This window comes from Chiroxiphia lanceolata, chromosome 6 (genome assembly GCF_009829145.1).
Source record: "Chiroxiphia lanceolata isolate bChiLan1 chromosome 6, bChiLan1.pri, whole genome shotgun sequence".
In the NCBI taxonomy this organism is placed as follows: domain Eukaryota; kingdom Metazoa; phylum Chordata; class Aves; order Passeriformes; family Pipridae; genus Chiroxiphia; species Chiroxiphia lanceolata.
The window spans coordinates 48,654,843-48,671,765 of NC_045642.1; the positions used below are offsets into that span (position 1 = coordinate 48,654,843).

The 16,923-nt window shown below is 41.5% G+C and overlaps 1 protein-coding gene across 5 annotated transcripts in view; it reads right to left on the reverse strand.

Moving 5' to 3' along the window:
* The window catches only part of TC2N (tandem C2 domains, nuclear), a 40,266-nt gene extending 24,418 nt beyond the window's left edge, over nt 1–15,848 (reverse strand). The window contains exons 1-3 of one of the 5 annotated variants that reach the window (XM_032691623.1): nt 15,479–15,848; nt 1,619–1,745; nt 719–952 (exon numbers count right to left, since the gene is read on the reverse strand). In XM_032691623.1, coding sequence (XP_032547514.1) covers nt 719–952; nt 1,619–1,685 — 301 coding nt within the window. In that variant the 5' untranslated portion in view covers nt 1,686–1,745; nt 15,479–15,848. Of the gene's footprint in view, nt 1–718; nt 953–1,618; nt 1,746–2,621; nt 2,707–15,197; nt 15,307–15,409 lie in introns of those variants that run through there. The other 4 variants (XM_032691626.1, XM_032691622.1, XM_032691624.1 and 1 more) reach the window with 4 other exon arrangements.
* Nucleotides 15,849–16,923: the final 1,075 nt, after the last annotated feature.

The following is a 16,923-nucleotide window of genomic DNA, read 5'->3' on the forward strand; positions in this document are numbered from 1 at the left end:
CCCAGCCTCCCAAAAGGCAGCAAAAAAATAGGAAATAGGAAAAAACCCAGGAAATAGGAAATACTAGGGACAAAAAATTCTGCCAAGTAGTAGTGCATGCCATCTATTGGCAAAATTTGAAAAGGAAGATGTGTTAGTATGTTAAAACATATCAGTATATTAACCATGAAAGCCAGACCACCCTTCTCTTTTTACTTGAGTGGTCTGGATGCTGGCATGTGTTAGGTCTTTTTTTGCCTCCAAAAAATTCTTCACTAAAGATTCTGTTTCCCGTAAGTGTCTTCCATTACTTTTGAGTATGAACACTGGTGTGCAGTCATCCCTTTCAGTCTTATTCATGCAACATCACAGAGATTCACAGTGGGATGACATACTTCCCAAAACCTCTCTGGGTGTCCAGAGAGAAAAGAAACAAGCTCCCCAGGCTCCCCAGGGGAGTGGTCACAGCCCCAAGCCTGCCAGAGTTCAAGAAGCATTTGGACAATGCACTCATGTATATGCTGTGACTTTTGGGGTGTCCTGTGCAGGGCCAGCAGTTGGACTTTGATGATCTCTGTGGGTCCTTTCCAACTCATGGTATTCTATGATTCTTTGAAACAAGACCAGGCTTCTAGAAAAGTTCTGCAAACATATGTTTTCAGTAGGAATACAGTAGGAATAACTTTCAAGGAGTAGCAGAAGCTAAACAACTATTTCAGCAATGCTGTTTGTATTGTACCTTTAATCCCTCCAGCATGTGAGATACTAGGAAGGTTCTTCGGCTGTACATAAGCCAGTTTGAATGGAGGGACCACAAATGGTACCTCCTGACCATCCAGGGGCAGTTTAGAAAGCAAATAATCCTCGGAACAGCCAACTTGACGCTTCACTGACACAGAAGACAATGGAGGCTTCTCTACAATAGTTGGCTTGCTTGCAGCTCCTGCTTCAAATTCCTGCACCATGGAAACTGCTAAAAATAAAGAGCAAGAAAAACAGACAGTCCACATGTGCATTAATTTTTGAACAATACCATGAACAAACGTCTTTTATTTAATAGTATCTGTGCTTGATACATTACTTAACAGCTGCTAATATTCAGTTTTATAGCATTCAGGACTAGCACCTGGAAAAGATATTTTTCCTCCTGACACCTGTACTGCTCCAAACTCTCTGTTGCCCAAGCTTCTATATTTATAGCTACCTTCCTCTTAACATGAATTTTCACAAAAGCTACACTTGCATCATTGAAGAGTTCTTCAAACAACTGAGACACCAAAGAAAATCCTGACAGTAAATCCACAGAGTTGGAAAAAAAAAAAAAAGAAAGCTTTCGAATTCTGAGAGTTCAAAAGATACAAGACCTTTACACAACCTTGGGTAAAAAAGCTGGCTTTTTTGGACAGTATTTTAGGCGGCGAAGAGCAGACTCCAGACAAGTGTTATTTCTCAGTTCCAATTCATAACACTTAAAAGCATGTGTTCAATCTCCAAGTGGAGGTATGGAAAGCATTTGGGATGTTGTAAAAGAAATCAAGTTTATCACGGGTGACACAGTCATTTTATTAATGGGAAATTTCCCCATTAATGAAACCAGAACAGCAAAACTGTTAGTTGATGTCATTATGTCAGAACTCACGATCATTTTTTTCCTTTTCGATGCAGAAACACCATTTACAGCATGTTTTCATATATTCTGTTGCCATTGTTTTCAGCGTTGCAATGTAGAGGGGACCACAGTCAAAGATCCAGTGCAGCAATCAAACCTGAAAAACACAATAAACCAAACCATTGTAGATAGGAATAGTTGAAACTGGAATGCAATATTATCGGTTATTTAATATGCAAGTGCTTATTGGACACAGTCCCAAGGTCAATGAGAATGTTACTTCAGTCATAAAAAGATCAGAGCCATCAGATTTCTCTCTCTGAGACAAATTATTTTTATATAAAAACATAAGGAAAGAGACAATAACTAACATACATTATCCAAATACTTTCAGTAACCCACTCAGACAGGTCCCTGTCTTTTGGGAACACTAAAATTGTCCTCATATTTGTGCATGCCACTGGGCTTTAGAGTTTACCCAGCTTTACAGCTGTTTTGATGTGGTCTTGTCAAGTCATTTGCAAGATGTGGTTTTTATTCCATTTCCCTTGTTCATGTTTCTCCTATCCTCTTTCACTCCTGTACTATTTTCACATACATCTATACATGTTTACATTTTTTCACTCAACATAGTCCATACTTTTAACTTGAAAACACTCTTTATGAATGATGCCAAAACTGCCTTCTTTGAGGAACTACTGCTTTCTCATAATTGTATACACATGAAACTGAAGACCTGGTTTATTATATAATTGTCTGCTGTGCATACAGAAATAGAGCATGCTGACTTTCAGCAAAATAAGAGGCATGTAATCTACTAAAGAATGAGAACAAGTCTCTAACAGCTGGTTAACATTAAAAGAACTTTATGACAATGCTAACTGGCCTCATTTAAATGTCTTTATTCATATCCTTATGTTCTCTTTTCAGAGGAACACAGACAGCTGTGTTGCCTCCTGTCCAAAACTTTAGCTGTGTAAGTCTAGTCCTTTTACATCCATCTAAAGTACACAAGGTTCTTAGTAGAACATACCCAAGACACGATTTTAACTCCACGGAGGTTAGAAGACACCAAATAGAACATGAACATAAGTTGAAGGAATGGGAAAGACAAGTAGGATAAAGGAGGAAAACACAGAGTACCTCCAGTACTGCTATTTATGTTTTGGGCCTTTGCAGTCACTGAGATACTGAGACCTTCACAAGGAAGCCCTACATTAACCTGTTATCTTTAAAATACTAGTGTGAAATATAATGAAGGTTTAGTACTACAACTGCATAACTGTTCCAGAATTATTCTTAATCGTAAGCTATCACAAAGGATTGATCAGAAGGAAATTCTTAAAATATATTCCCATTAAACCTAAACCTAGGTGAACCATTATTCTACTGCAACAAGGACCTAAGGAAATATTTGCTTTAATACAACTTCTCTGAATAATTTTTGCTGGGTTTACCACTGAGTGATATTTATCATTTCCTCTAGTTTTATACTGCTCTTTGTGTTCAACAGAGCAAAATACAAGTACCCAAATATAAAAACCCCAGAAGTAGCCTGAATACTGGTACATATTATTCTGGAATAATGTAGGCTACTGAAGAGATTACAGCATAGTCTCTAATCAGACAGGGCAGCGGTGCAATATTCTGCTTTAAAAGGGACACCATTATATAGAATGGATGCACAGAATCCATCACTCAGTACTTGCCTTGATCTCAAAATTGCCCATGAGTCTAAGTACAGTATGAGATCTGCATCAAAAATCTTCAGAGGCAATGCCACCACCACCAGAACCTGCTCTGCATCTTCACAGAAGCACAAAAAGAGGCATGGGAATTCCTCATTAAATCCTCCATGGTTCTAAGGATCAGATTTTCATTGCTGCTCCTCCCTTAGAGGCACACTCGTGATAACTAAGCCTTCTAGTTTACTTAGGGTTCCCTTGCAGTGATTTTCCTTCCCAGCTGTTATCAGTACACAGCTGGAGTTAATATGCTTCACTCTTGCTCACCATGTTTAAACTGGGCTGAAACAGCTGCTCTGTTTGCTCTAAGCTTTGCAACAATGGTATCTAAGCCTCAGTGGCAGTTTGCACAGGCAAAACAGACTTTTATCTTAAGATGTCCAGATTGAATTTATTCGCTACTGCTGGTGAAGAAACCAAATGTTAGTAACACCACCCTACTTTCCAGCTACATAAAGTGGAAAAATTAGTTTTTCTGCATCAGAGAAAATTCAGTTCATGATAGTAAACTGTTTAGCTGGAACCATTAATATGAGCAAATAAACAAATATAAATCATCTGTCACAAGCAGTTGCCTTTGCATCACAGGGCTCAGTGATATAGTCTTTAATCATTATCTTTTTTCCCCATTTATCAATATGCAAATGTTCATACATTTTTTTCTATCTGAAGACAAATATAAAGCAATTCATCACTGCCTACTGTACAAAACAGTATACTATTTACAGATTACTGTTCTGTAGGCAAGGCTGTATCAGTAGCCAGTGCCAAAGTATATAGACACATATCTTAAGAGTTTTAGCTTAAATACAGGATTTTGAAAAGACAGTTCCAAGAGCAAGAGACTAGAGCACAGCTTACACTTTCTTTATGCTTAAAAATGTAGCAGTCTCAGTGACAAATTTTGCACTTGGGTTCCTAGACTTGTACCACAGCCACATTACAAAAAAAATGACAGCATTTGCTGAGGAACAGACCATCACCATCTAGACACAGTGCTCCCTCATTCTGCTTAGAGCACTTGGCTTTGTTTGTGAAAGCACAACATGGATCGTCTCAAATACTTTTAAAAATTTTAATCACTTAACTAAGCTACAGTAATAAATACAGTTGTTTTTTGGTTTAGTTCAGAAGAGCAGTTCTGGCAGTAAATTAGATGGCTTGGCTCCCAGTTAATATATTTTCTCATATCTGTATTTTCCAAACTGCCTACAGTTAGTTATACAATTTTCACTGCATGCAAAAGTTTCCTCTTAACCATGTGGGAGAGAAAGAAATTTAGTAGGTTCTGTTGACTATTTTATTAACTGAAAATGAGCAAAAATATTGTCGAAGACTAAACAAGTATTTAATGATCTTGACAGAAGTCGACATTTCTATCAAAGGTTAAACTTATCCCACATGCCAGAACTTTTTGCTGGTGTTGGCTACCCAAAAATCCTCAGTGTATTATTCAACAGTTGTTAAAAGGTTGCACTAACATGAATTCTTCTGGGAATGCATTTGTGAAATAAACCTGAACTGTAGAGATACTTTTTAGGTGCCCCCCCAAATTCCAAACTAGTACTGACTTCCCAGTAATGTCATCCATTTTAACAAGAAGTTAGGACCCCTTGATGCTGTCTCTATATTTTGGAGTCAGTTTTTGTTAGGCAATATGCATGTATAAAGACATCTTCCATTCTGGAGATACTAGACTGAGAAAAGGATGGGGGAAAAGGAGAATTATCCCTCATTTTCAGACAAAAAAATGAGAGAAATCAATTTGCAGGAGAAGAGGGAACTGAACCCAGATCTTGTCACTCTGTCTCAAATTCTCCCCTTCTTGGTGTTTTTCACCCATTTCAGTAACCCTTTTAATTTCTCTCTTCCCAGTATCAAGGCAAAGTAAGATAATGAATCTTAACTCAGCAATTGTACTTCCAAGCTAAGGCAATAGAAGAGCCAAGCTTATTAGAACATCCTGGAAACGACAAAGTTTAGAAAGCAACCACACACATACACTGAGCCTAGAGAATTACAATCACTATTATTTTAATGGGTTTAGATAGAAAACATAAATTATCTTAATGATTTCCAGACTTCTCTGATAGAAATTTTGACTGAGCTAAAATCAGATAAACAGAGTATCAAAGATTTTAGTTCCAGATGCCTCCAGAACGATTACAAGACAGAGATGTTTGGAGAAGAAAGTAAATATTTTCAACAACTCATTAAATGAAAATAACATGATAGAAAGCGGATGATTGCAATATTATATATTAAAAGCTGAAAGCAGTTTGAAAAGAAATGTCAGGTCTTTGCTGCCATATGAGGAAAGGGTATGTTTTGCAACATGTTTGTAGGCTGCCAGTGGATTTTACTGCAGTTAGTCACAGCACTGCTCCATAGGAGTTGAACAGGTAACACATTGAAAACTATGCAGTAGAAACAAAGGTGAAATAGCTGTTCTCAAACAGGGAGAGCTGGCTAAACCAGTGGTTTCAAATGTTTTGAGATTTATTGCCAGTCATAAATGTATAAAATGCATTCTCAGATCTGCATTTCAGAGACCCATCACAGCAAAATTCTAGTAGCAGTAAGTTCTCACAAAGCAGGATGTGTAAAAGAAAATATCCGGAAACAGGGATGATTGGTTGTTATTAAGCATTTGGGACAGATGTTGAATGACACAAGTGTCTACAAGTCCAGGAGCCAGGACACTTTGCAACATCTGAGGATCTGCCCTGTGGAGAAAGCGAGCTCGAGCTTGCCAGTTCACACCTCAGCCAAACACCACGTTTATGCTACCTCTGGGCCTTTCTGCCTTTCGGATCCAGGGGATGCAGTCAATCCCAGTCATATAAATCCTTCAGGAGCGTAACAGCACCACCCCAGGTCTCCAGATGTTTAACAGAAACACAGCACACCAAAAGCTGCTTCTGATGCAGGTCAGATGGATTATCTTTTGATGGAGCAGATGCTGCCAAAGGTTTCACTTCCACAGCCAGCTGTTTTGTGGTTTTGTTTCTGGGGGAGAGCACCTGGGAGCTGGGCACTTCTCTGAGCACAGCTCTTCATCTGAAGAGGGGTGGTTTGTGACCACTGCACCTCAAAACCGTCCCACACTAGTAAAACAGCTTAAATAGTTTTGAGAAATTTGCCTCCAGGTACTTTGCTACTGTAGCAGCAAGAGTAGCACATGCACCCACACAGACACATAGGGCCACGCACAGGCACACACCATTAACATAAAGCCCACAGTTTAAAAAAAAAAACAAACTTCAGTTTTTTGGGGACTGTAGGCAGATCTGACTTGTACCACCCACACACGAGAGAGGTGCTTCAAGTGGGTCTGAGCATGTGAAATGAGAGGACACAAGCTTTTGTTCCTATTCATCATAAACCTCAGCAACAACAGGCTGTCTGGAGGAAGAGGAATTAAAAAAAAAAAAAAGAAAAAAAATGTCATGCCAACACACACCTACCAGGTACATGATAAAAGGCTCCTATCTATACTGATTTCTGGAAGAACCCCACAACAGCAATATCTGCAGTAACTAGTGGGTGTGAGCGTGTACATACACCTGCCTACTCTGGTTGTAGCTGCAACTCTGGGAAAAGCGTGAAAGCTCTGGGAATTTACACGCAGAGGTTATTCCACTTCCTCTGCCTTCCAAGGAAATTAAGAAAATATGAGGCTTTCTCTCGTTTTGTGCCTGGAAAGAGAAATGGATTTCACTCTGAAAGCAGTGGATCACAAAGGAGATGCTGAAATGACACAATAGAAAAAGAGAGCCTATGAGAAGGCTTTTGAAGGACACAACCAGACAGCCATTCTTGTGAAAAACATCTCAGAAACAGTTCAACAGAAACATAAGGAAGAGATGCAAAACTCTCCCAGTGCAACAAATAAATGAAGAGTGTAATTACATATTTAAAATTGAAGAGGAGACCATGCGTCATTAACCAAGTTTAGCTGATGGGGATTTTCTGACAAACCGTTGCACAGCTTTCCTGGGGCAAAGAGCCTCATGGAGTTGTTTCAGTACTTACACAATCGAATCTGGTAACAGAAATAGATGGCAAAAAGTTGCTGGGGAGAGTGTCACACTCCATGATGCAAACAAACCACTAACTGCTGAGGCACAGGAAGCACCTTCCAGCACTGGTAAATGATGACACAGCAGCCCATCGGGGGAAGTTTTATTTCAGAAAACATTCCAATAGCAGACTTCCTTCACTATTTATATCTCAACTTTCTATCTCCAGCTTAATTTCCCCCCTAGTTTTTATGTCTTGCTAAACTAAGCATTAATTATAAGTAGTATCTCTTCATTCAGATCTTAAAATATTAGTATCTAACCTTCTCTTGTATTTCTCTTCAGTAAGCTAAGTTGACCAAAGCAAGCCATGTAGACAAGTATAAACCTGTAGGTTTTACACCATTTAAGTCTGTTTTGTATAGTTCTTCTCAAAACATTATCTTGCTTCTCTGACCAGTTTCTCTCAGGCTGACACCACAACTGAACTGTGCACCTCAGACTCAACAGTATCACAAGATAAACTAAGGTGAGAAAATATTTCATTAATTACCACTTTTAAAGGCAAGACTGCTCTCATTCCTACAGTACTGTATTGACATCCCATATTGTTACTGGTCCACCACTAGCTCTACATCCTAATTACATTTTGAGCACATGGAGAAGAGGAGGAAGATGGGAGTCTCCTCCACACAGACAGCATCTCCACACTCCCTCTTATGACTGCTGTAGTGTTCAGGTAAGATATTGTTTATTCGGCTCTCCTAAAGATAACAGTTGCAGGTAAAGTTTAAAACCCTTGTAATCAGCAAGTGCGCTCAATACTGTATAAAACTGTATAAAAATATTATTCAGCTTTAGCAAGCTCTCCTGAGTCAAAGGAAACGATCTGGGATGTCAATTCTTAACTCAGGTGTTGTCACAGCAGTAAAAGCAGAACTCACTGTGACCCCCAAGCTGCTCTGCGTGTTCTCCTGCAAAGGAGGTCTAGCTCTAACTGTACAAGGGTTTTCCTGGAGCAGCCACATTTTCCTGCATGCAGTTGGGAGAGACCATGCCACGTCCCACTACAACTTTCCCTTCTCCCTCCAGCTTCTCTGCCCAGACAAAGATGATCTAATATATGTCTCTCTTTGTGCAGGCCCTGAGCTGAACCCGACAGAAAGATCACTTGTGCAATCTAGCTGTGGTCTCTTTCAGCTCAGCAGCTGCTTCTTCCCAGGGCTCCAGTCTGGAGGAGGCCAAATGGCTTTCAGCACATCTGCACACGCAGTCCAGGCACAAGAGCACTGAACAGAGAACATCACAAAGAAGAACTAATTGCTCTTGCCTACTTCCCTGAAGAAAAATAAAGCTGAGCAGGTGTGTGTGCTTGAGTTATTGTGCTACAGGAACAACTGCTTCTGCTTTCCAGGCACCCCTTGGAGAAGGGGAACAAGCCCTGGCACGAGTACATGATCCAAAGTTGTCCTTCTGACATGGTCCCCAGGGACACCCTGACTCTGGCTCAGCATTATAGCCTTGCACCTGCAGCCCTTAAACACAGACTTACACCAATCCTATCCCAGTATGCGAAAGATTAATAACATCATTTACAAGGGCCAAAAGAACAATTTCCATAAATCTGAACCAGTTTTTCTCGTGTGAGATTTATATTTGAGTTGAGAGGGAAACATTATAAATCTATCCCATGATAAAGCTTAAAACTTGGGATTTTAATATGCTGAATCCCCTATGCTCTGGGCTGTAAAAGTTGATATAGTGTCTCTTCCTAATGCTGCATTAGGCAAGGAACCAATTCATCCAATTACTGAACTGACAACACTGTTCCTCTGAACTGAAGATAAATTCACTGACTTGGACAAGGATGTACAGTATGGTATGTATTGGGGCAGTAAACACAAAAGAATAAATCCATTATGTTGGACTGCAGACCACTCTGGATTCAGATGGAAAACGGCAAAGCAAGAGTTGAAGTCAGGACACCAGAAAAGAAAGCTGAAGAGGCTGGAATATCTGGAAAAAGAATTTGGCTTTTGATGAGAACATGGAAAGAATTCAACATAAGATAAGTCCTTTGCTCTAAGCAGATTAGGAACAAATCATGACAATCACCGATGGTTACTTTATAATGTAACTTAAAACTTAAGGCTTTCTTTATGTATTCTGTGTCAAGTTTTAATCCAATTTTTTGTCCTTCTGCCGTAATGCCAGGAAGCCACAAAAATAGAACTGTCAGTCCCTCTATAGCTCTGATACCAAAGAAAACTGAAAACATCTGGATTCATTTTTCAACAGGACAGCCAAGAAGAAGGTATTTTAGGCAAGAGCATCTGCCTGTGGAGTTCCTTAACATGGTTAAATGTGTCTAGTTTTAAAAAGATGGCCCTTGGAAACCAATTCAACGCAATGCTGAAAAAGAGCACTGAATGGCATCCAGGACTCCTCAGCCTCTGCCATGACCACAGAGCCATACAGAAAACACATGGATACACATATAACATTCAGACAGCTAATGCAAACAGCTTTTCCTGTATATTTCAGGGGGGGAAAAAAAAAGATAAGAAAACCCAAGCAGTTTTGCACTGAAAAGTAGGTTCATTTACCATTAAAACTGTTGACCTACAAGAGTCAAGGTGGAATATTTCTTTACATATACATGCACACACACATTTACTGATTTGTTTTAGGTGAAGCAGTTTTCTGATCGTTATTTTACATATTATTATTCTTCTGTTTCATGACAAAACCAAAAAAACCTGTCAATTATGGAGTTTCCACTGGATGAGGATTCCCTGTTCAGCAGGTCTGCTCCATACTATCCCCTGTATAACCAGTTACAGCACTGTGGTGAGAGGAAGGAAACCTATAAATTGCACAGATGAAATCAAAAAGACTGTCGCTGAGATTAAGAAAGGAAACAGGTGACTGCAGTACATCTCATATATGAAAACAGATTAAATGAATGAATCAAGAAAAGGAAATGGGAACTGATCTTAATTAATTCAAATCCAAAACAGATTGAGAGTATGGCTCTGCAGGGCATGTGTACTGAGCTCAGGAAGCTGCCTAAACACACACTGAAATAAAAGTCCAGAAGAATCCTGTCTTTTTAAGGTACCACTATTTATTACTTTTTGCATTAAATCTGCCCAGACCAGGGACACAGAACCACTTTTACCAGCCCCACCAGTGCCTCTTGGAGAGCTGTACTCTCTGGAGTAGCTGGCAGCTGCCCAGGCAGATAAGTGGTAACCAGCACTGCATAAAAGAAGCATTTTTAAAGGAGTTTGTATAAACATTGGGAGAAACCAACAGAAATCAGAACAGTCTCAATTTAATGGCAGTATCTGACATCCCAATCATTACTGGCCAAATGCTGCTACAACTGTGGGAGATGGTGGTAGGACTCTGCTCCCTCCTGAAAAGACAGAGGTCATGAGAACAGAAGTTGGCAGCATGAAGCCACCATTCCTTTTTTTCCATTTGGACAGATTTGCTTAAGAACACAGTGAACAACAGCTACAGCATGTAACCCTTACAGAATGTAAGGGGTTTTTTTAATCCTATTGAGTTTAAATCAACACTCTTCACAAGAGATTTTGAACCCATGACTTCACACATTGGTGAAACCAGATCTGGAAGTACACATACCACTGAACTGAACAAAAGCCAGGACAATTCAGGGAGATGGTCTGTGTTTAATCAAGACTTCATGGAAGACAATTTTTAGCTACTCAGTTCACTGCTGAGCAGACAGAGAACCTGAACAGGAAACTCACAGAGAGTTCCCAATCCAGAGGCCAACAATCCCCTTTTGCAAAAGTAAATCATGGAGAAAAAAGCCCTAATAAATCCAACCCAGAATTAAAAGTTTTAGAATTTTCCTCTACTGCAAAATGAAACTGGTCTTGAGAATGTTTTGTTGTCATTTAGGAGTGCTAAACAACACAATTTCTCTCAGAAACAGGAAACACAACTTGTTTTTGTATCAGTTCACCACTAACCACAAAGGCACTGCTAGCTCAAGCAACTTTCAAACCTCATTCTGGCTAACTGTCCTCTCTCTGCATGGCAGGCACTTTCCTCACTGGAAGACATACACACATAGCAGACTGAATGTCTGAACTTTGTAATGAGAACTCATCCTTAGCCCCCTTTTTATCTGCCCCCTCTAGCCCCTGCCAAGCCCTGGTCAAGGGCTGGGCCATTTCTGGCCACGTTAACCACCTGACCCAGCTTCAACAAGCAGGGTGGACAAAGCCACATGCAGCCCCTCAGCGCAGAGGCATGAGAACTCTGTGGGAGCGAGGGCTTGCATTCCTGCAGGCAGAAGGGACCCTCCCACACCTCTGATGATGAGGCTGTCACACAAAAGCCAAGCAACCTTCTAGCTCTCCATGGTTCAGATGTGCATTAATGTATCCCGAGCACACCGTGCTGATGAGGCTGTTCCACCGTTCTGGGGCCCAACATGGTGCCCTGGGGAGCTGGGCAGGGAGCTCAGTACCCCCTTCCCAGACTGCAGCACGCTGCACCAGCTCACATCCAGGTTCCAGGCTCCAAAGCACAGATGCTAAATCAACCGAGTGCCTCATAGGTTTCGAGGTCACTGGGACATGGTGCTTTTTTGGACGTCAAAGCTGGTTTAACTGCTAAAGGAGCATCTCCAGAACTTGCCCTTCAGGCCAAATCCAAAACTCATTGCAATGATCACAAAAACCTGCCAAACATCAAAGGCCTTCATTTGGGATCTAATTATCTGTTCTCTCCAGTTTAAGTGTGGCTATTAGATCACTGAAAAACAAAGTTTCAAAACAAAATCACCAGGGTACAATTTACAGGAAAGATAAGCATCAGATTGCCGACAATTTTTTTTTTGGCACTGAATTAGGGTAAACTTCATCTGCAATAACAGGCAAACAAATAGTCATGCTAAGCTTAAGAGAAGCATCCTCACTAATTCTGCATGGTTTGATGCATTGAGATTAGTAAGGGATATGATGCAACACAGATGAGCTCAACCGAATCAAGGTTTTGAACCTCTTCCCACATGAGGCTCCTTGGTTTAGGTTGGAAGATTCATCCTGGCTGCAAAACGCTATCAGCCCAATTTTTCTCAGCATAAGCAGTCTTTCTGATTGAGCCTGAATGGCATTACTAACTGGAATGACAACACGGCTTAACTCAAACAAAGCCTGTCCTACTGAAAGTCAGAGCATGCTTTGTCTTTCACTTTTAAGAGATGAGATTTTAAATTCTCTGCTGACAGAGATTGGGTGTTGTCCTACTTAGATTACAGTTAGAATATTTACCAGATTTAAGGTATCTAGGGAGATAGCAATTCAGAGTAAACAAAGCAATTCTTTCATAAAACTAGAGTCTGAAGAGGGGAACAATATGCTTCACGTAAAATTCACTAAATGAAGTAAATAACACCTTAATCAAGCAAACAAGTTCAATAAATATTCCACCAAAGTCAAAGGGTACTTCTGGTATAAGCCACAGCAAGAAGGATTCACAGCAAGACAGGAGGCCTAAGCTAGCCAAAGTCTGTCTTCCTAGTTGAGGTTGTCCTTTCTAAGGCAGATCCTCTGGCTCTGCCCACCACATGTGGGGGCTGCATCTGCCTGTCCTGAACTTGCTTAAAGGGCTGGCTGCTACCAGAGGGGCAGTTCGGCTCTCCCTTGCCAACAGCCATTCCTGTAGGATCCAGTAAACATGCAGCTGCACAGTGAGTTGGCCCAGCTCACTGATTAGATACAAAATTAAATGACCAGAATAAGCAACCTTTTTTTTTTTCTTTCAAAAAAAAAGCAGTTTTCCAACTCTCCCTGTGGTTGACTGCACAAGGTGGGGTCAGAATGCAGTGTGGAAAACAAAGGGCCAGAGCAGAACTGCCCTTTTCACAGCCAACCCACAACCCTGGGGAGTGCATTTAGTGTAACATACAAGTGAGAGTAAACCACCTAGGAGTATGGTGAACGGAGGCTGAGTGAAAAGCAAACCAGCTGACACTAAACAAATGGCAGAACGAGCAATTAAAACGACAAGCCTAATGATCAGGACAAAGAAAAAGAGGCCAGTGCCTAACTGGCACCGTGTTTTTCCCAACACTGTAAATTAATAATCTACACACACACATGACTGACTGAACAATCCTGTCCACATTCATTCTTTCCATAGCATAGGAAGAAAGAGGAATTAATCACCTGGGGATCCATCATCTAAATTAAATGCAGGGAAGGGCTGTGGAGTCCAACATACCCTTTGGGTACAGCGTTTTTAGTAGGTGTCATTTTTATAAATATTTGCAAGAATCAAGGGACACTTTAGTAATAAATATATTGTTCTTGAAATTAAATATTGCTTAACCACATGTATTCTGGAAATATATATTTTAATATTTAACATACAGTTGGAAAAAGGACTAGAAATCAAACCTCCTCACTTCTGGATTCATTCCCTAGCCACCAACTTGTAAGATCACAGTTCACCTAATGAATATTTCTGTACTGAAAGCAAGGCAAAAAAAAATTCATAAGTAAGGAGCCAGAGACCACCAGCCCAGAACAGCACTCTCCTGAGAAATGAAAGAGGCAAATTCAGAACTGGACTCTTCACATCTGTCTAACAGCTATACACAAAACCTAGAAAGAATAAGAAGGAGGGGAAAAAAAGGCCTGGCAATGTATTCCCTTGTATGTTTTTTAAGTGGTCCCAATCATCTATATGTAATCTAAAGACTTGGGCTCTCCAAGAGCAACTTGTCATGGAAAACTTTGCTTCTGCATTCCTGGACAGCTTGGTCACTTAACTAACCAACACTACAAACACTAAAGGCACATCAAGCATCAGAGCTCAATGCATTCAGCAAATATCACTAGGAAAAAACTGAGCCTGCACAGATCAGAGACCGAGGGTTAGGACTGCAAGGATCTAGCTCCGCGGCATGAGTGCTTACAGGATCATTTAGATGCCCAGGCACTTGACAGCTGTGGCCTAGCAGAAGTCCCTTGAGGTCCTGTTCTCTTCCTGCATAATTACAGCGGCACTGACTGGAAGTGTACATTGCAGGAACAGTCACAATATCAACCGTTCCATTCTTATCTAGAGAAATGCATCAAATGAGATATTTCCATCCAACTAGGCATGTTTCCACATCAAAGGAAAGTTACAAGACCAGCTTAATTTGAGATATTTATTTCAGACTGCTCTTTAATAACGAGTGATCTTACACATCCTGGAATCCAGCTTTATGGTATGCATTCAAAAAGTACACTGTGAACAGGACCGTTTGAAACTGCTTACAATCACAACTGCTGCTTTAGCAGTGCTCTTGGATACAGCAGGTTATAACTTCAGTAAATATTTATTTTCTGATGTTAATTTCCCCCCATACAAAAGGGAAACTGTCCAGGTATATTCACAACTTTCTTCTGAGCTTTGGCTTAACCGCATCTCTAATTACTTCAAGTGTTCTTAGAGAAGGTGATCTAGTTAGCTATTGCTGGCCTATGGCAATGCTTAGCTGTTAATTCACACAGAAAATCTGGATTTTACAAGGACATTTTCATACAGCAATACCAATTTGAAACCGTTCTAAGTGCAACTTAATCTCTGACCTAATTTACATGAAGATTTAACTCCAAAGTACTTCGAAACAGTTCCTAATTTTCTGCCTGCTTTCATTTCTCAAAGTTGATAGGAAATACAGACTCCCAGGGCACACGCGGCCGCCACCGCCGGGGCAGTTCCTGCGGCCCCTGTCCGCCCCTTCTCCGCGGCCCCCGGGCGGGCACTGCCCGAGCCTCCCGCTCCCGCTCCCCGCTCCCGCGGTACCTGCTGGGAGGGCTCCTGGCCGCCCCTCTGCACACTCGCGGCTGTCGCCGGCCGCCTCCTGCCCGGCGGAGCTCCTGCGGATCGGCGCTGCCCTGCCCCAGCGCTCTCCCCGGGCTGCTCTGCCTCCCTCCCGCCCGGCCCCCTCCTGCCCTTCGCAGCGGGCACTGCCGGCCCCGCCGCCCGCCAGGTGCGCTCCCACAGCGCTTACTCACCGATCCCTATCGCGGAGGGGGAGTTTCCCCGCCGCCCTGGGACTCTCCCGCCTCGCCAGAGCTACTCACTGGGGCAGACTTGCCTCCAAACGGCTGCCAGTGACTCTTCTTTGTCGCTTGCTGGACCATGACACCTGCGAAGTCGGTGCCAGAGCTGCCCCTCGCTTTGCTAGAAGCACAACTGGGCGTCTGATTCAGAGAGAAAAGGCGAATCTTTCTTATTTTACAATGTTCTTAGAAAATGGCATGTCTAGTTGGAATATGGATCCCTGTCAAGTTAGGCTTTATATGGACACATGAGAAAGCCCCTGCCACAAGAGCGCATAGTCTGTAGGGTAATTTAGGGATCACACACAGGGGATTGGTTCAGAAATTTCATCAGGAAATTCTGGTTTGGAAATTTTCTTGCAGGAAGGAAAAGTTCTGGGAGGCTCAAGGTGGTCTCTCCTCAATTCCAGTTTTTGATAACTAGAAGTGCTAAAGTACCCCAGGAGGCAAATATGAGCAGAAGGTGGGGCTACATTAGTAAGAAATGGGGTGTATTTCCCGAAATAAATGCTGTTTACACTCTGAGAACATGAACATTTCCAGTCTGAAGTTTTGCACAGTGACTCTAATAGCTCTTGATTTGAGGTCTTTCGTGGATTCCCCATCCACCAGGACTGTAGTTTTTCTATTACGATATTTTTCATTTTACATTTTATAGCACCACAGACCTGCTGCTAACTAAGAATTTCATGCCTGTCATCATGCAGTATAACACAGCTACTTCAAGCTCCAGAGCCATTGCAAGGGAAACCCTCTGCCAAAAGCACAGACTCATAGTGTTTGAGCTAACAAAGCATCTCTGTTCATCTCTGCATAGAGCCAGTCGCAAGTACTGGGTATCATATAGCAGAGTAGCTCTGATTGCTGTTAATGGAGCTCATGAGATTATGTGTGGTCACTGTTTTAAAGAAATACCAGTAACCTGGTATGCTTCCAGAATTATCTGAGTCCTCCTGAGGTGCATATTAAGCACCCATTTCAAGGCATCTCACTAAATTAATTTACATGGTCGAACAGCTTTATTTACACTGCTCATAAAAGTGTATTGTTTAATTACTGATAAGGTCCCTGTATGCAGTTTGCTGCTATCAAGTTACGTCAGCATTTTCATGCTCAAGAGTTTTTCAGGCTCTCACCGACTTCCAGTCCTGCCTGAGCAGCTCTCCAGCTGCTGGAGTCAGCAGCGCAGTAGCAGCCAGCCTTTGGGACTGCAGATTGCCTCTCTGATGAAGAAAAGGACACTAAAAATAGTATTTTTTATAAGGCAGTTAAAGGAAAAAAACCAGTTTGCAGTACTAGTTTCCTTCTTAATCAGGGCAAGGCTGTGCTCTGTAATTTGAGAGGGTCCCTTCTCACACCCCTGTGGCTCTTTTCATGATTTGGGGCACACCTTTCAGTCTGCTTTCAGCTGCTTTAAATTAGGAATTTAATTTCAATAAGCACAAAATGCAGCTGCACATGGTAAG